Source organism: Mesocricetus auratus, unplaced genomic scaffold (assembly GCF_017639785.1).
Source record: "Mesocricetus auratus isolate SY011 unplaced genomic scaffold, BCM_Maur_2.0 Super-Scaffold_100003, whole genome shotgun sequence".
Lineage (NCBI taxonomy): Eukaryota > Metazoa > Chordata > Mammalia > Rodentia > Cricetidae > Mesocricetus > Mesocricetus auratus.
Window position 1 is genome coordinate 624,351 of NW_024429188.1, and position 24,413 is coordinate 648,763.

The window sequence follows — 24,413 nt, forward strand, 5'->3', positions numbered from 1 at the left end:
AACTGTTGAAGTTGGACCATAACAGTAGAAGGATTTGTCTACCCTCCTTAGTCAACTATCTAGGTGAATTGGGATCACTATTTAAAATATTAGTAGATGTCCTTTAAAAGGGACATAACCATTAAGTACCTTTGAGAATCATTTAAGGATTGTAAACTTTACTATGTCCCAAATAGTCCCTTTTTTTTAACCTGTAGCTCTCACTAGCTGACATGGCCTCGTTTGCATCTGAACTGACAAGGCCTAATTTGCATCTACACAGACGCCTTTGGGGGTGGGGGCCTGCCAAAGCGGCAGGACAGTTCCCTGAAAAACCTCTCTCTCTCTCTCTCTCTCTCTCTCTCTCTCTCTCTCTCTCTCTCTCTCTCTCTCTCTCTCTCTCTCTCTCTCTCTGACTGGCTCTGAGGGCTTAACTTGAATTTTTTTGTTAAGATATTAACCGACTGACTGGATGTTTCTTTTGGCTATATCTAAATCGATTTAGGTAGTTTTTAACTGTTTGAAAGGATTTAAGTATCCCTTTAATCATATCCAAGGCAGTTAGAACAGTTGCTTTTGTCAACATTTACGCATTTACATTTCACACTTTATACATACTGACTTGGCCACGTCCATACACACAGACCATGCATACATATCTCTCCTTTTGTCTAGGTTATGATTAGTTTGTTGAACTGAAACTTCTTTAACAGAACAACTCCAGTCAATCTTTTAATTAAAACAAAAGGTTGAAAAAGTCCTGTATGTCCCTCGTCATTTCTTCATTAGAGAAGTTTTGAGCTACACTCAGAGGCTACAGCCATACCCACTCCTTGTAATTCTGTAGATGCAAAGTGGAAAGGCCAGGCTTTTGCCAAAAGTTTTTAGAGATGACTCACAAAATTCAATAACCTACCCTATTTAAATGTAACCAAACATTTTTATTTTATATACCTTTGTCTTTTTCTTTACTGAATACTAATACCTCATTTATTAACTGTTACCAGTTTATTTAATTTACCCATCTTTAATCTATCTTTCCATTGAGGATGATTCTCCAATCTACCCTCCAACTGAGGGCAACTTCTTATCTTAGGTTCCCTTTTTTTCCTGAACTTTGTTAGGTGAGGGCCTAGACGTTTAATCTGGTACCCCTAGCTTGGTACCCCCTTTTTAATACATCCTTATAGCCTTACTTGTTGGCCAGTCTTTTAAATCTCTTAGTTTTTCTTTTAATTTTCTCGAGCCTTGTAAGGAGTTGTAGGGAGGAGGAGCAACTGAGCAATCTGCTCTCCTGCTGGGATGGAGCCAACCCCACTGGCCACTGATGTCATTATTTTAATCTCTCCTTTGTTATTCTGGTCTATAACCCCAGGGTGTACCTGGATGCCTTGAAGGATAGTACTGGACCAACCCAAGAGTAGTCCGACTGTGCCTGGGGGCAATAGCCCATGTACCCCAGTAGGGAGGGCCTGGATCCCCATCTCGGGTGTTAGGACTGCCCGGGTGGAGGGACGGATGTCCAGTCCTGCACTGCCTGAAATGGCTCTAAGGAGGTCTGAGATATGAAGGGGTTGCTCTGGGGGAGTAAACGAATCTTGCTGCTGCCCACAGCGGGGGTCATTGCCCCATACACATTGGTTTTGGGGCCCTGGGGTGGGGCCCTCTTCCAGTTTTTTTAATTATTATTAGTAGGAAGGAAATTGCCCCCCCAAGTCAGTTCTAGAGTAACAGTCAGTGGCCCAATGATATCCCCTTTGGCAGCGGGGGCATAAACCAGGTCTCTTGAGACTAGTAGTACTATTTTGAGGGCACTCTCTATGGAAGTGTCCTTCCCTACCTCAGCTGAAACATGTTTTTCTCCCTCCCTGATTAGATCTTTTTTTTTCCCCCTTGGGGTCGAATAGTAGCAGCTAACACTTGGCCCTGGATGAAATTACCATTAATGTCTCTACAGATCCGGATGTAGTCATTTAGACTTTTGTTGCGGTGGGGGCGAAGAGCCTCCTTACAGTACTTATTTGCATTTTCAAAAGCCATCTGTTTGATAATTGGCATCGCAGGCCCAATGCCCCCAAATATTCTCTCTGTTACCTGACTGAGGCGGTCTACAAAGTCTTGGAAAGGTTCGGAGGGTCCTTGAAGGACTCTGGACAGGTGATCCCCTCCTTCCTTTGAAGGCAATGCTTTCCAAGCACCTTGGGCTGCTGCCGCCACTTGGGCATAGACAGCGATGTCATATTGCATTTGTTGTTGAGCGGTGGCATACTGACCACTCCCAGTAAGCATCTCCACATTTCTCTGGGGCTGTCCGGCCTGTGTATTCCTTTGGGCTATCTGGCTGCATCTTTCTTGAAAGTCACCTCTCCAAATCAAATAATCTCCCCCGGACAAAGCTGCTCTGCAAAGCTGCTGCCAATCGCCAGGTGTCAAATCAAGAGGCACAAAAGATTCCATTAAGGAAAGTGTAAAGGGAGCCTGTGCTCCATAATTTAGAGTTGCCTCTTTCAGTTGTTTCATATCTTTGAAACTTAAAGGGTTATGGTGCCTAATGACCCGCTCAGGGTTGTTTGGGTCTGGAACTTCCATTACTGGGGCCACCACCGGACAGCATTGGACCCCTCCTCTGGGTCTTCCCTCCAGGTCCGAGAAGGAGGAGTCCCTCATTTTAGAGTATGGAGGGTTTCTCTCCCTGTCCTGTCTTTTTTTAATTCGAGTCCTTTTTAGTGCCTTTTTAAGGGCCGAGACCTCAGTAAGTAACCGTTCCTTCTCAGACTCTGGGTCTGAGCTATTTTCATTCTCTAGGTCTGGCAGAGTAGGATATACCCGATTCTGACTGAAGTCCCTCCTTTTGGGTTGCGCCCCCGAGATTTCTATTAACTCTTTTGTTGTTGTTAAGAGGCTCCTCCTCATCCTCACTAACAATGGAGCCTCTAGTTTCAGTCAGGGTTTCTCCAGATGATTCACTGTCACTCTCTGCCTCAGAACTCAGGGAGGCTTGAGTCTCAATCTCTTGTAACTCTGAAAAAAGCCTCTTTTGTGGCCTTGACTACCTGGCGGTGGCTAGCCTTATCTGTCAAAAGTGCGCCCTTCATAAGGAGAATGTGGATGGGGGCAGGGACTCAGGTCCCTCTTTTCGTAAAAGTTGATGAAGATCACGGCGAACCTCCTCCCAATCTGGGATATTTAAGCTCCCCCCGGTAATGAACCATGGACTGGCTCATTCGATCGATTTTAGAAAGCCTTCTAAGGTTTTAGACTTTACTGTAGTCCCATGTCCTTCAAGTAACTTTTTAACTTGATACTGTAATTTAAGCTTCCCAGAACTATTCCCCATGGTTTCTTTTCTTTTTTCCCCAATCTGTCCCTGGCCAGAAAAAGAGACGAACCCACTCACTTACCTTGCTTTCACAATCTCGGTGGGACCTACAATTGTCGCACCTGCTGTGCGGCCTGCATCCAAGAATGTTAGTGAGGTGGTCGGGATAGATGACACAGAGACCGGTCAGTTGCTTTAAGAAAACTTTATGCTTCCCAAGTCAGCTTAGGAGGAGACCCCAGTCCGCTTAGGAGAGAGCTCTCAGGAGAAGTCTCTCTAAGAAAAAACACTTCCCCCTTTTAAGGACTTCTGCCATCTATCTACATACAATTCTTTCCAGACTTCTCACCCTCCTGGCTGGTGGTTTAATCTCCGGCCCCAGAATCGGGGAGACACAGCAGGGAAACAGGAAGAGGCATCTAGCCATAGGGGGTGTGAAAGGCATGGTATTTCAGTGAGCAAGCCCTTATCTGAGCCCTATCAAGAGCTTTAGCACTGAATTGTTTTCAGTAAACATTACACAGCTGCCTGCTCCCAGGCCAAAGGGGAAGTGGGTTTCTGCTCAAGGTCTGGTGTCCCCACACTCTTGTGCTTGATGAAGGCTAAGAGATAGTGGAAGGTAGTTACAAATGTGAGCCGCAGCTTCATGAGTAGTTAAAGAGCGACGTATATCTCATGAGTATTACCTCATGATATAACAAATACACACATGTATTCACATAATGGAAATACCTTTGTTTTCTTTATTTTGTCTCTTATCCATTTGCTATGAAAACTAAGATGTGCTGATATAGATGCAGAGGACCTGGTGCAGACCTATGCCAGCCCTGTGCTTGCTGCTTCTAAGAGGTTCTCATCTTTTCCAAATGGAAGAAATGTCTGCTTTGTCCTTGTGTATGTGAACCTTGTGTATGTGAACAAGTTTCTTGCAACCCACACACTCAACTTATTCTCAGCCAGTGAAGAGAAGTTGTTGGGACTTGGAAGCACATACATGAAAGTACCTCTGATCCTTTGGTTTGATGGGAAGACCCCTTTGTGATTCTGTGCCACTGTACCAGTGGGCAAGTTGAACATCCAGGAAACTCCTTCTCCAGTGTTTGATGTCAATGTGGTCACTGGCAGCACCCCCCTTTTCTTTTTTGGTTTTTCTGAGACAGGTTTTCTCTGTGTAGCCCTGGCTGTCCTGGAACTCACTCTGTAGACCAGGCTGGCTTTGAACTCACAGAGATCAGCCTGCTTCTGCCTCCTGAGTGCTGGGATTATAGGCACACATTAAAGGTGGTTGTGGTGGTGGCGGCGGCAGCAGCACACCTTTAACCCCAGCACTCTGACTGGGTGCAGAGGCAGGCAGATCTCTGTGAGTTCAAGGCCAGCCTGGTCTAGAGAGCTAGTTCTGGGACTGCCAAGGTTACACAGAGAAATCCTGTTGGGGGAAAGTGTGGGGTGGGGCAACGAGATATGCACCACTGCACCTAGCCTCTAGTGTTGTTTTTTTAAACAACTCTAACATCCAATATTTCTGGATTTCCTGCCCTCTATTGTTGGGCTCACATACTTTTCCATGCCACCTCTTCTCCATGAAGACATACCCCTGCATTATTTTAATATAGCAGAGATACAGGAAAATTCTAGAGGTCTCCAATCCACCACTTGCCTCCCCTGATGGTATTCTTTGAAGTAATCATTTTTTTTATAAAACAACATATGTAATTATTATTTTTATAAACACTTTTATTATATATTTAAATTAGAAACAAGCTTGCTTCCCATGTCAGTCCCAGATCTCTCTCCCTTCCATGCCCACTACGCCCCACAAGCCCCCCAAGCTCCCCCACCCAATCCCCACTCCATCCCCTGGGGGATCTCTGGAGTCTGTCATTTTGTTCCGGGGAGGCCCCAGGCCCTCCCTCAAGTGTCCAGATTGAGAGAGCATCCCTCATTGTGGGATGGGCACCCAAAGTTCATTTGTGTGCCAGGGATAAATACTGATCTACTACCCAAAGCCCATAGATTGCTGAGATCTCCTCACTGACACCCACATTCAGGGAGTCTGGATCAGTCCCATGCTGGCCTCTCAGCCATTAGTCTGGGGTCCAAGAGCTCCCCATTGTTCAGGTCAACTGTTTCTGTGTGTTTCACCAGCCCAGTTTTGACCGCTTTGCTCATCACTCCTCCCTCTCTGTCACTGGGTTCCAGGAGTTAAGTTCAGTGTTTAGCTGTGGATGTCTGCCTCTACTTCCATCTGCCACTAGATGGAGGTTCTAGGATGGTATATAAGATAGTCGTCAAAATCATTAACAGGGAGGGGCATTTAAAGTAGTCTCTCCACTACTGCTTAGTTTGCCAGCAACAGATGTAATTATACTATGAAGATTACCTGCATTTTTCATTGTTACCTGTTCTTCTTGCATGATATCTAAAATACATAATTCAAGCTCATAAATATTTCCTCCTGTTTCTTCCCAAGAATTGTATGATGTAACCATTGGACTGATGTCTTTGACACATTTTAGGTTAAGTTGTGAATGCATGTCAGGTGGGGATTTAGCTTCATTCTTTTGCATGTGGATGCTTGCTAGTCACAGAACCATTTGGTCAAAACACCATTCTTCTTAGCCTTGTATGGCACCTTTTTAAAAATTGTCTATAAATACGACAGCTTATTCCTAGGCTGATGATTTTATTTCATTAATCAACAGATCTATATCCTACATCATTTTGCTCATTGTACTTCTGTAGTAAATTTTCAAATCCGGAAAAATAAGATATCCTGGAAATGTTTTGGCTATTTTAGTTCCATCACTTTTTTGTGATCCTCAGATCATCCTGGAACTTCTTCAGAAGGCAACTTGAACTGGGATACAAAGGACAAATATGTATTTCGGAGATTGGCATCACCCATACAATATTGAACCTTTGGCCCATGATATGCCTATCACCAGTTATCATTTGGTTCAAGAAGACGGTGATGTCTGTTTGTAATATTTGTGTTGCTTCAATAGTTTGAGAGCTCTAAAGGACAATGCTACAGTGTTTTTATTTTTATTTATTTATTTATTTATTTTGGTTTTTCGAGACAGGGTTTCTCTGTGGCTTTGGAGGCTGTCCTGGAATTCACTTTGTAGACCAGGCTGGCCTCAAACTCACAGAGATCCGCCTGCCTCTGCCTCCCGAGTGCTGGGATTAAAGGCGTGCGCCACCAACGCCCGGCCAGTGTTTTTAATGTATTTATTCATGGCACTTGTGCATGGTGTAACTCTGGGATAGAAATAATTATCACTGTATATTTGTGGTATGTTTTCCATATTCCTTGCTTCTGAAGCCAACGGCTAATTTCAGTGTTCAGAATCAAATATATTTCACACCTTTTCAAAAATATTTGTCAGCTTTAACTATGAACAAATTATGTGATCATTTTATATACTAACATATAGGCATGTTTATATGTTGTTTTCAGATATACTAAGTACTTTTCCTTTATTATAATTCAGAAGATAGAATCCTCGTGCCTTTATTTCTGGCTGAGTTGCCACAATGCATACACATTTTTCCTATGAATCTCTCATCCCTCCCCCCCATGCCCCGAACACTTTTTAGGGGTATTTCTGGTCTAGGTTCTGAAGTTTGGAGGATTAAATTCAGAAACGTGCACATGTTAGGCAAGTGCTTTACCATTCAGCTACATCCCTTGGTCTTTAAATCCCTGATTCATGAGTAATTAATGAACAATTCATTAACTATGTCAGGTGTAAGAACGTGAAACTAGTTTTCCCATACTTAGTGTGGTTTTTCCACATAATACTTATAAATGTTTATAATTAGGATACTCATAGTATTTAATTTTGGTCGTTTTAAAAGTAGTAAATTAGTAAAAGAAGCACACAAACCATCTTGACCAAGAAAATAGGTAAGCTGTGCAGTACAGAATGAGGATTAATATGGCGGGCTATACACGACATAAACAAATTGTCGGGTAAGTGTAGCTTACTGGTTACTGGCAACCTAACTCTTTTAAGATTTCACTTACCCATACCTTTCCTGCCATAGTCACCCTACAGTGATGAATAGATGGTCATCTAGAGGGAAAAGCTCACATTTCGTGACTAATTTTAGTAATATCTTATATTTAGAATTTTCATGGAATATTTACTTTAAACTCAAAATTTAACAGATAATAGTCATATAGCGTTAACACAGCAGCAAGACCAAATTTATTTGGACATAAATGATTTATGCGATTTTAATGTAATACAGCAAAGACTGGGCATCAACAAAAGAGAGCAATGATTGGCTTCTGCAGGATCATCTCAGGGGCATTACTTGCTTTGGTGGGTTTACCATGATTCACACACACCATGCTTCATTCCTAGAAGTCTACAACCCGATCTTGCCCACGTCCTAAATTCATCCAAATTCTGGAGGTGAAATCACAGTCATTACATCATAATACTGAAAGATATAAAAAGAGAAGAATATTCATTTACAATTTGAAATGCAACTATACAAGTCAAGTACATGTGTTCAGAAGGCAATACTTCAGATTCTCTTCTAAGCAGATTATAGGAGAGACATCCTAGGATACTGATAATCTGCTAGTGCTTGGTACCTAATTCGTAAATGCAAAAAAGGCTTTTGTGTCAACTAGACCAGAGCTTCTTTTACCCTTAGTGTAATTTTCTCCCAGAAAATGGCACGGATGCCTATTTCGGTGGCTCTTGGTTTTCTATCATCACCTGTGCCCACTGTTGCCTCATTGTCCTTGACTCTTACATTTTGGAAAATTCATATTTAAACAACATAGATAAAAACCCTCTTTTCACCAAACTTTTTTACCATTTCTCAGTCTTCCCTCTATCTCCAGATGAAAATATCAGCATCAATCACTTCTTTACCATTGCCCATGCCTTTACTTAGATGTATATTTACATGGTGGTCACAATAAAATATTTTAAATTTGGAGTTTGGAATATGAATTGGACCATCCATTTATAATTTTTAAAACAATCTTATTTAACATACTGATCCCAATTCTCTCTCTCTCTCTCTCTCTCTCTCTCTCTCTCTCTCTCTCTCTCTCTCTCTCTCTCTCTCTCTCTCTCTCTCCCTCTCCTTCTCCCTCTCCCTCTTCTCTCCTCCTGCTCCCTGCCCCTTCACTCCACCCCACCCCCATCCACTCCTCAAAGAGGGTGAGGCCTCCCATGGAGAGTCAACAAAATCTGTCACAGGACCAAGGCCCTGCCTGTCCCCTGTATCTAAGCTGAGGAGTATCCCTCCACAGGGAATGGTTTCCAAACAGCCAGTTCATACACTAGGGATAAATACTGGTCCCACTGCCAGTGACCCCACAGACTGCCCAAGTCTCCCATGTTCAGGGGTCCTATTTTGGTCTTATGCAGGTTATCATCTTAAGTTCTAGATTTTTTTCTTTTTGTGATGGTATCTCACTATCACTGTACAGGCAGGGTTAGTCTCAAACTCATAATTTCTCTCCTGCTTGTTTCCCAAGTGCAGGGATAATGGATGTGTACCACCATGCCCTGCTCCCTTAATGAGATTTCTTTATACAGATTGACTCACCTCACTATTTCAGTGGTCTCACAATACTATATGACAATATTATCTATCAAATTATTCCTCTGCTGAATGGTACTGAGTGTGATTGCAACTCTTACTTATGAAAAACAACTAAGTTGATTTATTCATATGTAGGGTCACTTTCATAAGCTCCACAAATAAAAAACAGGTCAATATACATACCTGTAAAAATTTTGATTCTGTTAAAATACTTCCAATGTTTATACTTTCATTGTATATAATTCACATGTTATGTATTTATCACTATCATTTATAAACTGAAAATTATGGAGAATTAATGTGCTTTGTGTTTTCAAGGTATGTGTGTGTGTGTGTGTGTGTGTACGCATTCGTGATTGCATGCGTGCGCTCACATTCATGTGTGAGTGTACATGTTCCATGGCATGCATGTGGATGTGAAAAGAAAATCTGGAGTGTTTGTTCTCACCTTCCACCTTGTCTGACACAAGGACTCTCTGCTGTTCACTGGTGCGGATACCAATCTAGCTGGCCCACAAACTTCCAAGGGTTCTCCTGTTTCACCTCCCATCTTGGTGGGATTACAGCTGTGTGGTTCCACACCCAGTTTTACCTGGTTTATGGGGTTTCGAACTCAGGACTTCACACTCATTCAGCAAGCACTTTACCCACTGAACCGTCTCCCAAGAATTTAGACTACTACAAAAAGAATGAACTAATAGTGAATTTGTAAAAATTAAGGATTTCCCTCCTGTCTCTGTTTCCCACATGCTGGGATTATGGGTGTATACCACCATGCCCACCAAACTCACTCAGTGAGCATTCTTTATAAAAGTTGATTTATCTCAATATTTTGTTGGTCTCACAATACTACTTTATATGACAATGTTAGTTTGCTTAATCATTCCTTTGATATTGCGTATGATATAGTTAGTACAAACTAGAAGTTCTACAATAGTTGATTTATGACAGAATGGGGGTGGTTCCTCTTTGTATGTTCAGTTTTGACTCCCAGTAAAGAATGCACAAAGTCATTCATCCTGGTTGACCATATACATTCTGTCTTCCATGACCTGCCCATTTTTGACCATTTTTTAAAATAATGTTTTTGTACTAAAAGAACTATTTGATATGTTATTAGAAGTAATTAATGCATTATTCATTATACATATTTGTATGTGTGCTGCATTATGTAACTAGAGTGTATATCAACTGGCTCCATGCTTGTTTATGATATCTTTCTTTATATATATATATGTGTGTAAGTTTCATAAAAAATTATTTTAAGATAGGTGTAGCAATAAGGGATAAATATAAGATGTATAAAGACAAGATTAGAAGTTGGGTGTAGTGGTGCATACATGCCTGTAATCTCATCATTTGGGAAGTAGAGACAGGATAATTAGGAGTTCAAAGCCAGCCTGGGCAATTAGGAGTTCAAAGCCAGCCTGGGCTAAGTGAGACCCTGTGTCTAAAAAAACAAAAGAAAAAATAGTTTAGTAATTTTTTTCCAATAAGTCCCATTTCCAGTCTTTGCAGGTCGACAGATGTAGTCTAAAGTACATGCTCCACATTTTTTATAACCATCATAAACAGATATATTGACAAATACATAGGTTTTCCATTTACTATTAAAATATGCTTTATATACATTATTATGCAATATTTTCATTACTTAGCATTTTGAATATGTGTATAATAGAATATCACCAGATTCTACAATTTAATCAATAATTCTCCAAATAAAGGGTATTGAGTGCCTTTCCAATTGTTTTCTTTTTGTTTGTTTTTTGAGCCAGGGCTTCTCTGTGTATCACTGGCTGTCCTGGAACTCACTCTGTAGTTGAGGCTGGCCTCAAACTTAGAGATCCACCTGCCTCTGTCTCCCGAGTACTGGGATTAAAGGCGTGTGCCATCACATTGCCTGGCTCCAATTGTTTTCATAAATATCCAAATATATTCTCAGCCTCTTGGATTATGAGGCAAACCAAATTTCAAGATTCCCCAAGTATCTGCCAGGAAATGGATCCCAAACTCTGTTGATACTTGACTCCCTTATATAAAATGGCATCTTATTTCCATATAAATGGTATGCATGATTAAATTCTCATATATAAACATCATAGATTACTTGTAATGCCTAAAACAATATAAATTCTGTGTAAATAGTTGTTGTATTGTTTAAGTGGTCATATAAAAGAAAAGTCTACCTGCAAAACAATCATAGATTCACTAATACAGTATAGGACAACCACAGCAACAAAGAGACATTGTTGATCTAGGATTGGGACTAAATGAATCCACTGACAGAGCTTGATGGAGAGTCAACTGTGCTCTCTAAAAAATAGGTGTAATAATCCATTCTCTACATGTTTTAGGCAGACTTCAGACAGCTAGCGGCTCTTATACTTCAAGGTTATGAAGCATGAAATTAACATATTTGATAGTTATGTATCAGCACAATTATGAGGTTATATAAACCATTTTAAAATAATTTACCTTTAAATCTTTTAAATCTAGTATTTCATGTTCAAAAATGAATTATATGCAGGGTGTGGTGACCCATGACTGAAATCCTAACACTTGGGAGGTAAATGTAATTGCATCATTAGTCTGAAACCAACCCACTGTGGTGAGTTCCAGGCATGCCTAGGCTCCATAGCAAGATGCTATCTAAAAGAAATTATGCTTAAAATTCCATAAGAGGTCTTAGTAAAGGTTATACTAATCTGCTAAACAGATTTAAATTTTCTTTCCAAATATATTTTACAATATGATGTACTGGGTTTTGTACTTATTTTTAGGAGGTTTTGTGGTGCTATGAATCAAACCCATGGACTAATACAAGATAGGTATGTTTTCTATCAATGAACTATATGCTTAATCTATGATGCAGGGTTTTATGCACTAATATTTAATATTTTGTTTTGTTTTTCCAAATGTCTATACATTTGGAAACCAATAATCCCTAGAGAAATAATACAGATACCAAGCAAGACAAAAAGTGTTAAGAAACACATTGTGGCTGATGGACAAGTGAAAAACATTTACTCATACCAAGTAAATGTCAACTTGTACAGGCAATATGGACAAATCAGAAAGTAATTTATTCCTCAAATAGGAAAAGTGTCAACATACACAAAATATAAAGAGTGAAAGAAATAGAAAAGAGTAAGATGCACACATTAGTATTCTTTGAGAAAGTAGGAGAAGCCAGGCGGTGGTGGCTCACACCTTTAATCCCAGCACTCGGGAGGCAGAGGCGGACCAATCTGAGTTTGAGGCCAGCCTGGTCCACAAAGCAAATTCCAGGACAGGCTCCAAAGCTACACAGAGAAACCACACCTCAAATAACTGAAGAAAGAAAAAGAGAAAAGTAGGACAAAAACCATAAAAAGATGCAGCGACTACAGTTAATTACTTTTAAAAGAGAATGTGTGACATTAAAAGGGGGAATCCCACTACTCGTTTGTCCAGATCTCTCCACTTCTTTCCCTCCTATTATCTCACAACTGAAGTAGTGGCCTTGTAGCAAGTACAGTTTAGGGAAAGTTCCACAGTAGTTGATGAATGACAGGCATTTGCTCTAGTTTGTGAGTTTGGTTTTGGTCTCATCAGATTTAAATGTTCTACTCCCAGTAAAGAATGCGCAGAATGATATTTCTGAATTCAGTCTACAGAAAAGTGCTGGAATGCATTGGGTGGACAACTTTCAAATTCATCCAGAAGGTCTGTGCATTCCCAGTGTGGCCTACACTTCTGAGGTATGAATGAAGAAAAAGTGTAGGTCATATAGAAGAAAATACCAGCATTGCGTGGCACAGCATTCCATATGCACTTAGTGTTATAGAGATCCATCACCTGTAAAGGCGCTGCCCTAGAGCTCTCACCTCAGCCCGACAGAGGTTAATGTCCTTGGTGTACATGAAGAAAGTAGTGACTGTCATTTGCCACCCAGTGGAAATGGTGTCTAAAAGGCCCAGACAGTAATATTTGCTTTCTGCCAAATGCATGGGAGTGAGCAAGGACAGCTGGGTTGAGTGGACTCAGGTCAAGTGAGATCTCTCATCCTGAGTCAGAGGCACCACCCAGAGAGAAGCCTGCATACCAGTGTGGCTCACCAGGAGGGGCAATAAGCACTCTAGAAGCCCTAGGGCAACATAGGTAGCAGTATGGAGGCCAATGAAACTTAACATTTAATCACTGGGGTTAGGCCAATTGGCCAGTGAAGGTCAGCAGTGTACCCAATCCTGAGAGTTCTGGGTATGCTGGACCACATGGCTCCTTTCCTCACAGGAACTCAGGAAAGGTTGTAGTGCTGAGGCATTTGTACCTGGCAGTTCCAGGCCTCTGCCAGTGGGAGCCTACCGACATATCTGCCTCTTTCTCTTCAGAGTGCTCCCAAGCAGTAGAAGCAAGGTGCCTTTCCTTCTCCTGATGGGAGCAGTTAAAGTGGTAGTCAGGAGACACATGCTGGCTTTAACTCTTTGCTTTCCACTGATGGGTTTCCACCAACTCCTGTATTTGACTGGCTCTACTTATACTTCCCTCTGGATAGCCACAGATCACAGCTCAAACGTTCTCTGTCCATCTATTGTTGTGAGCCTACAACCTTTCCAACCTCCAGGAAGAACTAACAAAGTACTGAGCAAGGGGCTAAGAAACTAGGGACTAGCAGGTTAGGGGCCTTACAGGAACCCTATTGAGGCAGCAGCTTGCCTTCCCACTCCCTCCAGCTCTCTCAATTTCCCATGGCTCCTGCTCTTACAAGAAAGCATTTTAAAAAGTTAAAACACACATGTAGCTCACTGTGACAGTCCAGCTCTCTATAGCATAAAATACTGGTCACAATACTGCTTTGATCAAAAATTTGTGGCAGGATTATTTTCTGATAAGCCTGTGGATTCAGCTGGAGGTAAAGGTTCTATGTAGGCACCAGCTAGACCTCTCCATGTTCAATGAGTTATGTGGGTGTTGTATTCAGCAATGGGTACCCACTGTCAGTTTGTGGAGAGCAACTTATTGTCTTGGCAACAGCCTGGGTTGTTTAGAAATTTTCATAGGACCTCTTCTACTGGTCTTAAAAAAGCAGTGATAAAATGACTCCTAATGATACCTTGCTATACTCATATATCAGTACCTTCCTAAGCCATCATCAAAGAAACTCCTCCTACAACAGATGGAAACAAATACAGAGACCCACAGCCAGACATTACAGGGAGGGTGGGAGAGAGAGAGAGAGAGAGAGGCCTTTGAACACACAGCTCTAAATGGGATGTCTCCATCAAATCCCTCCCTCGGAGCTCAGAGAATCCCATGAAGAGAGGAGGCAGAAAGACACCAGGAGAACAAGGCTCTCTAAATCAACCTAGCAAAGCTCATATGAACTCAGAGACTGAAGCAGCATGCACAGGGCCTGCACGGGTCTGCACCAGGTCCTCTGCAACATACAGTTTTCAGTTTAGTGTTTTTATGAGATTCCTAAGTTTGTGAACTCACGGGTCTCTGACTCTTGTGCCTTCTCTTGGGTTCTTTGCCTTCTGTTGGTTTGTCTTGTCCAACTGCAATGTGATAGCTTGTTTTATCTTTTTATCTTTTATTTTTTTATGCTTTGCTGTTATCTCTTAGAAGCCTGTTCTTTTCTAATAAGAGACAGGAAGGGAGTGGATCTGCATGGAAGGGAAGGTGGAGAGGATTAGAGGGAGTGGAAACTGTAATCAGGATGTATTATATGAGAAAAGAGTCCATTTTCAATAAAAGGGAAGAAACCAGCAGACCCAGCAAAATTTCGTTGCTCACACCAATGGTCTTTCACAATCTACCAGGTAGAATTTAATAACACTGAGATTTCAGAGTAGTTCTACTATTTTAGTATCTGCTATGTGCAAACAAATATAAATACTGGGATGATAAATAAAGATAATTACAAAGATGCAATAAATACTGGTTCTTGAAGTAGAGGTCAGGGAATTAGGGTAAAATCTCCCAAGGCCATGACAAATAAACAAGTTTTTAAGGCAGACTACAAAAATGGCAGAGTTCCAAATGTAACATGAAATGAGCCCAAAGTAACAGTAAATTCAAGAGAATCATAGTAGGGTAAGAAAACCAACAAAGCCAGGCAGCTTGTGGCCAGCCTGGTCTACAAAGTAAGTTCCAGGTAGGACAGCCAGTGCTACAAAGAGGAACCCTGTCTTGAAAAAAACACAACAAAACAAAAGAAAAAGAAAAATCCAACAAAAGAGTTTGGTACCGTTGTTATAAGGGGCAGGGCTTAATGGCAATATATCAGGTTTAAGAGACGTGCCTTATGTAATCTGCAAGCCATTTAAGATCTTATTGTAGATGAGAGGAAATCATTTAAGAATTTTAGGCAGAGAAACAATATGGTTAAAAGTATTTTAGAGATATCATTCTCAAGGCTGTGTCAAAAATGAGGCAGCAGTAAATAATTTCTCAATATTAAACCATTTGCCATATGACACTGTTGCTTCCTGAATTTTCTGTAAAATCTGGACAGCATACTCCCAGGACCAGTTCTCTACTTCCCCTTTGTTCATCTTTCTCTAGCTACTCTTGGAGTACCACTGATCCTAGAGTTTTATTCAGACAGTTTGCTCCATGTATCTGCATGTTAGAGTATCTAATTTGCTGCCTTGCCTTGCACTATCACTCTTGACAGCACTTTTTAACCTAGTCATCAAAACTTCTCTTGTCATCTCAGATCTTTACCAGCTTACCAGCAATCTCCTCCTAGCTAGCTTGCACAAAATAGTGAAAATTATCCCATGTATTGCATTCTGCATCTCAGAGATTTCATGTAATATTAAGTTCAGGAACTTGAGGATTGCCTTTCTTTATATAGACCTCTCATGCATCATGAACATTTGTCAAGTTAGTTTGACTAGGTTAGAGTCCACAGTTATTCAAACAAGATCCCAGGGCAGCTGCAAAGGTATTTTGTTTTTCTTGTGACTGATACCTACAACCAGTTGTCTTTAAATAAGAAGCTAGGAGATAATCTAGGTAGATCTGATTTATTTACTCAGTTGACAGGAGGAGTGAAGAATAGAGGTAAAGCTTCCCTGAAATGTGCATATCAGCTGTAGCCTGCACTGGAGAATTCCAGGATATTCTTCTTATAAGCCTATTCTACAGATTTCAGACTTGTGCAATCTACCCCAGTCATATACTGCAACTGTATATAATTTCTTATTACATACCTCCTACTGATATGCTTCACAGGTTAAACCCTGATTAATATACCATCTGATAAACATTGCATAAATCTTTCTTAATCAGTTTCTCTGTATTTCATCCCAACTATCAGTGACCAAACTTTTATTACTTGAAGGATTTTCACATAATTATCTTTTCAATCCAATATCTTCCCATGCTACCTTCCACATGAAGAATATATATATATATATATATATATATATATATATATATATAATACAAATGTGAACATAACATTGCCGAGCGTTGGTGGTGCATGCCTTTAATCCCAGCACTTGGGAAGCAGAGGTAGGCAGATCTCTGTGAGTTCGTGACCAGCCTGGTCTACAGAGGGAGTTCCAGGACAGCCTCCAAAACAATACAGAGAAACCCTGTCTTGTAAAACCAAAAGAAAAAAGAACATAACACTCTCCTTAAAAAGTCTTTTTTTTCTAAAGCAGGGTCTGCCTATGTAGTCTTGCTAGCCTGGATCTTGCTATGTAGACCAGTTTTGTCTTGAACTCAGAGATCCATCTGCCTCTACCTTCCAAGTGTTGGGATTAAAGGAGTGTGCCACCACATTTCGCTTTCCTCAAAAGTTTTTAATAACTTTATATTTCTTACTGATTTATCTAGAAACTATTTAATAAAGAAAACAAAGTCTTCATATTCATGTTCCACATTACTCAATAAGTTCATCCTACATCCCAGGAAATTACAGGGTTTACAGATCTAGCTACTATTACCATACCCTGTAAAAGGACAGGCTGACTTGAATGAACTCTGTGATTTTGGTAATTACAGTCTCACTACTTGCCCTTATGATGGTCTGAATGAGAAATGTCCCCTATATTTGACACTTGGTCCCCAGTTGGTTGGTGCTGTGAAGAAGTGTTATGGTGGCACATGCCTGTAATCCTATCAGCTCCGGAGGCTGGGGCAGGATTAGTGCTTGAGAGTTCAGGACCAACCTCCTGGGTTCCAAGAAATGTGATGAAGCCTTTCTGGAGGAAAGAAGAAAGTAACTGGAGGTGACCATTGGGGGCTTATAGCCCTGATCCACTTCCTGCTTGCTCTCTCTGATTCCTGTGTCTGGTTAAAATGTGATCAGCCAACTTCCTGCTCCAGCTGCCTGCTGACATGTCTTTCTCACCATTATGGACTCTGTCTCTACAGAACCTTGAACCAAAATAAACTCTGTCTACCATAGGTTGTTTTGATCATGGTATTTTATCACAGCAACAGAAAACTAATACATCACTTTACCATTCCCCACCCTTAATACCAAAGAGTACTTTGTAAGACCCAGCACAGACATTGATCCACACAAAAAAAAAATCCATCTTGGTACTTCTAATCTAGGCAGTACAACCTCTTTCATTCTCTTAAACAGCATTACGTGCTAATTCCTACAGAACTTACCAAACTGGTTTATGGCTTTAGTGGGTGAGTTAGACATCTTATTTTTGCAGTATGGGCACCTGGTACAATGTCTGTAATATAACAGATGTTTGCTTTAATATATGTTTTTGAAAATATTTCTGCTGGTTGAATGAAAGAATGGATTATAAAACAATGAGTTATGGTTATGGTTATGGTTAGCTGCTATAATGGAATGTGCAGAAAGCAGAATAATAGGTACATAAAGAAGTTCACATCAATTCCCAGAACTGGCGACTATATCACTTTACAAGGTAAAAGAACTCTGCTGATGTAGTAATTCAGTTATGGAATTCAAGACAGAAGAATTTCCTCTGGATTAACTAGGTGGCATACTCTGACTGAATGCATTATTTAAACATAGAAATCCTTTTCCTACCTGAGTCAGAGAGAGGGTGGATGAGGATAGGAAATGGAGAAATTGTAACTATGAGAGGGACTCAACTTAGAGTTGGTTTTGAAGATAATGAAAGAGGATCAAAAATAAAGGGCTTCTAAAAGCTGGGAACACCCATCAGCTGCCATCCATCAAGAAAATGGAAGTCTCACTCTTACCTTTGTAAGGAACTCAATTCTACCAACAACCTAAGGAGCAGAGAACAAATTCTCGTCTAGAGACTCTGGGAAGGAGTGCAGCTGACCAGCACTTTGAATTAATCAGATGAAACTTACACAAGCCTTCTCATCCACAGCAGTGTAATAGAGTAAACTTGTTTTGAACTCTAAATTCACAATAAACTTAAAAAAATGAAAGAAAACACAATATATAGCAAAAAAATGGAGGGGTGCAGAGCATGGTGGCACACACCTTTAATCCCAGCACTCAGAAGGCAGAGAAATGAGGATCTCTGTGAGTTCCAGGCCACCCTGGGCTACATAGTGAGCTCCAGGCTACCCAGGGTTACATAGAGAGACCCTGTCTAAAAAGAAAAATGAGCAGATTAAAGAATGGAAAAAGAAATATCATCACCAGAATGGAATCTTGCTGTAACTATATTAATAGCAAACAAAATAGATTTTAAGGAAAGATTTCATAAAAAGGGGTCACAAAAAACGATAAAAGATGTATCCTAGACTTTACTAGGGATATAGAAGATTTGTATAACATAACACATTTAGCAGATATTTATAGACCCCTATATATAACAGGTGGAATATGCAAACCTTTAACAAATACTTGAGAAACAGTAATCATTATGTTCTCTAAGACATAAGGCAAATTTCAGCAAATATGAAACTATGTTTGTACTCTGAAATTAAATGTGAAATAACAAGATAAAAAAGATCAATGGGATAGAAAACATAAGATGAGCCTAAAACTAAGGAAGAAAAGAAATGTTAAAATAAGTCTAAATACCTGTCAAAGAATGGTGAACATGCCAAAGGGTAGAGAAGACAAACTGAATAAAATAATTATGATAGCAACAGGCTATTTATGAAATAACACAAAATTTAGGTGACTAAATATAATAAATAAATAGAAGAAAGTGTTCTCTTCAAGTAGAATATAAATTAGGAAATGTAGTAAAAATGATGGAGCTTGAAATATATTACTCTATAGTCATCATAGTAAAAACACTTAGTCAAGAATAATCAACTGATGTAAAAACTACTAGAAGACAGTTTGATGAGAAACAGATAAGCTTTGAATTTCTGCAAGTACTCACAGCAAAATTATTGACTGTAAAGAGAAAAAAATGGGTTAATCTAACAAAATCCCAGTGACTTAACCAAGAAGTCAATGCTGATATGACATCTGCATCATGAGCAATCTACAAATATGATGCCCAGAGAAAACCTTAATATGAATCCTGTAGTCTTCCTGCCAACATATATCAACAAAATATAAAGAGAAGGAAATGATACACACACCTACAATGAAGAGTCTTCTACAAAATTATAGTCTATTTTGAGAAATTGTCAATGACAACAAAGACAAAGAAGACTGAAGAAATTGAAGAAACCTACTGATCAAAGACTAGAAAGACACACACACACACATACACACAAAAACTAAGTATAATACATCATCCTGGATTGCAACTCCATCCAAGAAAATGTATAAGGAAGTATTTATTTCAAGTAAACACAGTGAATTATTAAGAAATAAAGGAGAAGTACAGCTGAAAATTCCTTTGAGACTGCAGAATGAAAGAGAATGGGAAAGCAAATGTAGCAAAATAATAGTTGATAAATGTGAATATGGGGTATGGAAGGTTTTCTACAATATCCTCACAGTTTAACCATGGACTTATAAACATCCTAACTATGATCTTTGTATTTATGAAAGAAAAAAGCTTTCAGTTTTTGTTTTGTTTGTAGACAAGGTGTCACTATATAGCCCAGGCTGGCCAGACTCAATATATAGACTAGATTTGCCTCAAACTCTTAGAGATCCACCTGTCTCTGCCTCCTGGGTATTGGAATTAAAGGTATGCACCACCATACCTGGCAAAAAAGTTTTATATTACCAAATTGTATTGAGATGCACAGCATGTATAAAAACTTATTTTTTGTTGTTGTTTCAAGAAGGATTAAAAAATACTTTAAAGGGGAAGAAAATAAAATTTAATTTGTAGCTTGGTTAATGGCTTCACAATACAATTTTCTTAAAGGAGTGCACAAATAACTGGAAATCTGAAAAAATAAAAATAAAATGTCATAGGCTGGAGAGATGGCTCAGCAGTTAAGAGCATTTGTTGCCCTCGTAGAGGATGGGGTATAGTTCCCAGCACCCATGTGGCAACTTGCAGCCATCTGTAACTCCAGTTCCAGAGGATCTAATGCTCTCTTCTGACATCCCTAGGCACCAAGCATACACGTGGTATATACATACTTGCAGGCAAAACACCCATACATATAAAATGGCCACATTAAAACATTAGAGACATTATAAATCGATAATTGTTGAAGTATAACAAAATAATACACATAAACCCGTGAAATTCTTATAAACTGGTAGAGAATAATTCATAGTTTAACTTTTTATTTTAGAAAAGAAATATTAATGAGCTAGAGTCCAATTCACTGAATTAGAAAAATGAACGAAAAAGAAATATAGATAAGATAATTAAAAGAGAAAACAGGGCTGGAGAGATGGCTCTGTAAGCAAACTGTCTGATATTCAAGCACAATACCTAAATAAATTCTATCTCTAGCACCTAAAGAAAAGCTGGGTGTGCTGGCCAGGCTTGCAATCCCAGTGCTAGGGAGGTAGAGACAGTGGTCACCTGAACTCACTGGGCTCCTGGTCACTTGGACTCCCTGGCCGGCCAGCCTATCTTCATCTCGGTAACAGCTCTTGTCTCAAAAAACAAAACAAAACAAATAAACAAAAGACATAAAAGTGGATGATTCCTGAAGACCAATACAAGAGGCTAATCTCTGCCCTACCCCTACCCCCCAAAAAATGAAGAAGAGTTGTTAAAACCAAAATAAGGAAATTTGTTAAAGTTATTGTAACTTATCACATTCTCATGTCATATGAATGGGGAAAATATGCTTATGTAAGTAGATATAGACAAAATATTTGGTGAAAAAACCTCCATATCCATTCACAATAAATCCTCTCAGCAAACTATGAATACTAATTTTAGGCTGGGCGGTGGTGGTCCACGCCTTTAATCCCAGCACTCAGGAGGCAGAGACAGAAATATCTCTGTGAGTTCAAGACCACTCTGGTCTACAGAGTTCCAGGACAGCTAAGGACTGCTGCACAGAGAAACCCTGTCTCAAAACACCAAAAAGAAAAAAATCCACCAATTTTCTTGGACAAACTAAAAAAAATACATATTGGTAAAGAAGACAATGACAATACAATATAATTAAAAAATACCCCAAGATAATCTATAAATTACTAGAAAAATGTAATTCAGAAAGGACACGTGTTATAAAGTCAATATAAAAGTACCAGTCATTTTCTCCTTTACTAGCAACAATTAGAAAATGGGGTTTAAAAAGACTCACTTGGAAGTAACAACAGCAGTAAATTTACTGAAGCCTTGCAGATTTATATGGTTAGTTTTTCGTGCATATCATTTCATATAATACAAAAAATGTTTCAATTTTATGACGCATGCTAGCTTCTTGGGTTTTGTCCGGTTGTTTTCAGCATGCGATAATCAATTGCTTTATTCCTCCTTTACATGCACTTTTAGTGAAAAAACAAAACAAAACAAAATAAAAAAGATTACCTTGAGCATCACAATTTCCAGGTGCAGGACACCAGCAAAAGCAGGGTAGCATTGGAAAGAGTCTTCATGGTCTTCAATGGGTGAACTATTTTACAAATGCACCAAGGAAATGGAGTCATACTGCAATCTCTCAAAGACTGAAAAACAGTAAAGCAAGGTGAAGTCATTCCGTCTGTCACATGCAGTGTGACTCATTTTCCTTATGTTCCTGTCAGCTCCCAATTCCATGGCACATTCCTATTAGATAGTTGGGTACACAGCAGCTCACAGCATCACATCTCTGGAGCCAAGTATTTTCTCTGTAGTCAAATCTCAACATGGACACAACTTGTAGTAACTTAGGAATGTATTGGCCTATACACACATCCTTTGGTGGATTTGTGATTAACCTCAAACATGCAAAACCCTTTAGAAAAAATGTGGTACACACAAAAAATTTCACTATTTGCCATTATAATTGCCTATGATTTAAGTCACTGGGGAGAAATTGCGTAGCTCCTACACACTTCTTGCCTTGAATAGCTTCCTTTTTTTCTAGGTGAGCATTTTTCTCCCTATAGCCTGCATTACCATATTTTGCCTTTGAATAGAGGTAAAAAAAAACGAGGGGAAGTAAGGGCCTAAGGAATAACAATCAACTGCTTTTAGGTGAAATGGAACTCCTTCCTTTTTTATGCTTTAGCAACAAACCTGATACCCAGAAAGAAGATCCACAGTGGCCAATGCTATTCATGACTTGCTCAAATGTCTGTTACTCCTGCTACGCAACAGCCTTAGTCATCTGCTCCCACATCTCCCTGTGCAAGGCCTAAATACCGCAAGGACTCCGTAAAGGTGTGAGATGAAGAAGGCATTAATGAGACCTGGGTGAAACTTGGTTGTTTTCCATTCTCACAGTCTATAAGGCTCATTTAAACAGGTTATTGTTTCCTGAAAGGAAGAATTAATGTCTTGAAACACAAACGGCGCCTGTTTGGAAATCGCCTATGGGATTCACGCTTCGAGAAAAAACTGCGCACTCCTTAGTAAACCATCAAGGCCTACAACCCTGTAGCCCATTTCTTTCACAGATTGAGAATTACAGACCAGCTGCCTCAGAACAAGCCTGGCCTTGGTTGTTTCATTCTGGAAGCACCAGGCCTAAAAAGCATTCCATCTCATATGGCACATGTCACTCACTCTTTAAGGCCCACGCAAAGTTCTCCCTTCCTCTTTGATGGCTCTCATTACTAACAGGCAGTGACTTGGTCCATCCTGAATACCCCAAACAAGCACGTTTTTATGGTACTTGAATTTGATCATCATTCTGTAACTTTTGTTTTCACTCATTAAATCCCATTTTACACAGAAAAAAAAAAAACACCCTAGTTCTCAAAGCTCACCTTTCAGTCCCCTCTCGGCACAGGCATTAGGCCTTAGTCACATCTTTGCTCTTGGTCTTGAACGAAGCATTTTTAAATAGACAAAATTCCCAATATACACAAAAGTAGAGAGAACAGTATAGTAAATCCCCATCCAATTTTAATTTATCAATCAGTGAACATTTTGTTAGTACCTCCCTACACCTTGGCCTGTCACGAAAATCAAAACACTGCAGCTTATTTTAAAAGGATACAATTATCTCATGTAAAATATCTTAATTACTGAATGCAATCAAATACCCATTTCACCCAGGCATACTTTGTAAAAGAGCTGTTCAAGGCCTGTATGTTGTTTCTCTTCTTTTTTGAATTTGTGGCAAGAACAGGAAAGGGGGGTGGGGGAAGCTGGGAAAAAAGCATAATTAAGTTACAGAGAGCCTACATGTCCCAGATGAGAAACAAAGTATCTGACCTGATTTAGGCTGAGAAAAAAATCTATTTCACTACTTCTCCGGAGGAGGAGGGTGAGACTTGAGTCCAGTAGATGCAGGAGGAGGCGCCGAGGGGAGAGTGTTGCTACCTCCACTGGGAGTCCCTTCTGGATAATCCCACCGCGGAGCCAGGAGACAGCGCTTTTTTGGAGGCTTGGGTTCCCGCGTATTTCCTGGTGGGAGCGTGGATCTCCCGGAGGCACAAGGTTGGTCCCCCATAGGTATTGCCGGACCAGAGCGTCAGTTTTCTCTGGTGGGCCCTGGCAAGGCCGAGAGATCTGAGATGGCGGATCCCCTCCAGGCACGGGGCTGGCTTCCTCCTGGTTTCGCTGTTACCGTATTTCCTGTATCCTGAGACGTATATCCCTTCTCCGCCTCCACAGCGCTCCGTTCCCCATCCCATTTTAACCTTTCTACGAGAATGGAATGCAAAAAAAAAAAAGTGCACATTTAATAAAACGCCTTCCCATAGCACATCTCTCTCACAGTTTAATTAACTGCAGGGAGAGTTTTATACAGTTTAATTTTTAAAATGTCAATTTGCCTGTAACTTGCCAACAGGACATGTCTAAATGACTGGGTGTGTGGGAGGGTCGCTGGGGTGCTGTAACCAGAGAAATTAAGCGTTTTACAGTACACTTGCATACGCACATCCCAGAGCCATGGAAGCGGGTACAACCATCTAAAAGGCTGTGTATGAACACGTTTTATCTAATGGATTACTGCAAGCCGACTGTGGGAATGGATGCACATTAAATTCATCATGTATCATACAACCCAGAACCACCGTGTTTCCTTCATATTTTAATTTTTTGTCATTTTTGAAAACTCGCTGTATTTTTTTTCTCATTCCAAC

The 24,413-nt window shown here is 40.0% G+C and overlaps 1 protein-coding gene across 3 annotated transcripts; it reads right to left on the minus strand.

Annotated features, from left to right (window-relative positions):
• Window positions 1-7,484: 7,484 nt before the first annotated feature.
• Window positions 7,485-23,890, minus strand: Nbdy (negative regulator of P-body association). 3 transcript variants are annotated; one of them, XM_021223533.2, is made up of 5 exons: window positions 23,539-23,890; window positions 21,706-21,842; window positions 20,743-20,817; window positions 17,495-17,565; window positions 7,485-7,750 (listed from the first exon to the last, which is right to left on the minus strand). In XM_021223533.2, the coding sequence occupies exon 1, from the start codon at window positions 23,774-23,776 to the stop codon at window positions 23,570-23,572; it is 207 nt and encodes a 68-aa protein (XP_021079192.1). In that variant the 5' UTR covers window positions 23,777-23,890; the 3' UTR covers window positions 7,485-7,750; window positions 17,495-17,565; window positions 20,743-20,817; window positions 21,706-21,842; window positions 23,539-23,569. The 3 variants fall into 3 exon arrangements, with proteins under 3 accessions (XP_021079192.1, XP_021079190.1, XP_021079191.1); XM_021223531.2 differs by lacking the exon at window positions 20,743-20,817; XM_021223532.2 differs by lacking the exons at window positions 17,495-17,565; window positions 20,743-20,817.
• Between the last annotated feature and the right edge of the window lie 523 nt (window positions 23,891-24,413).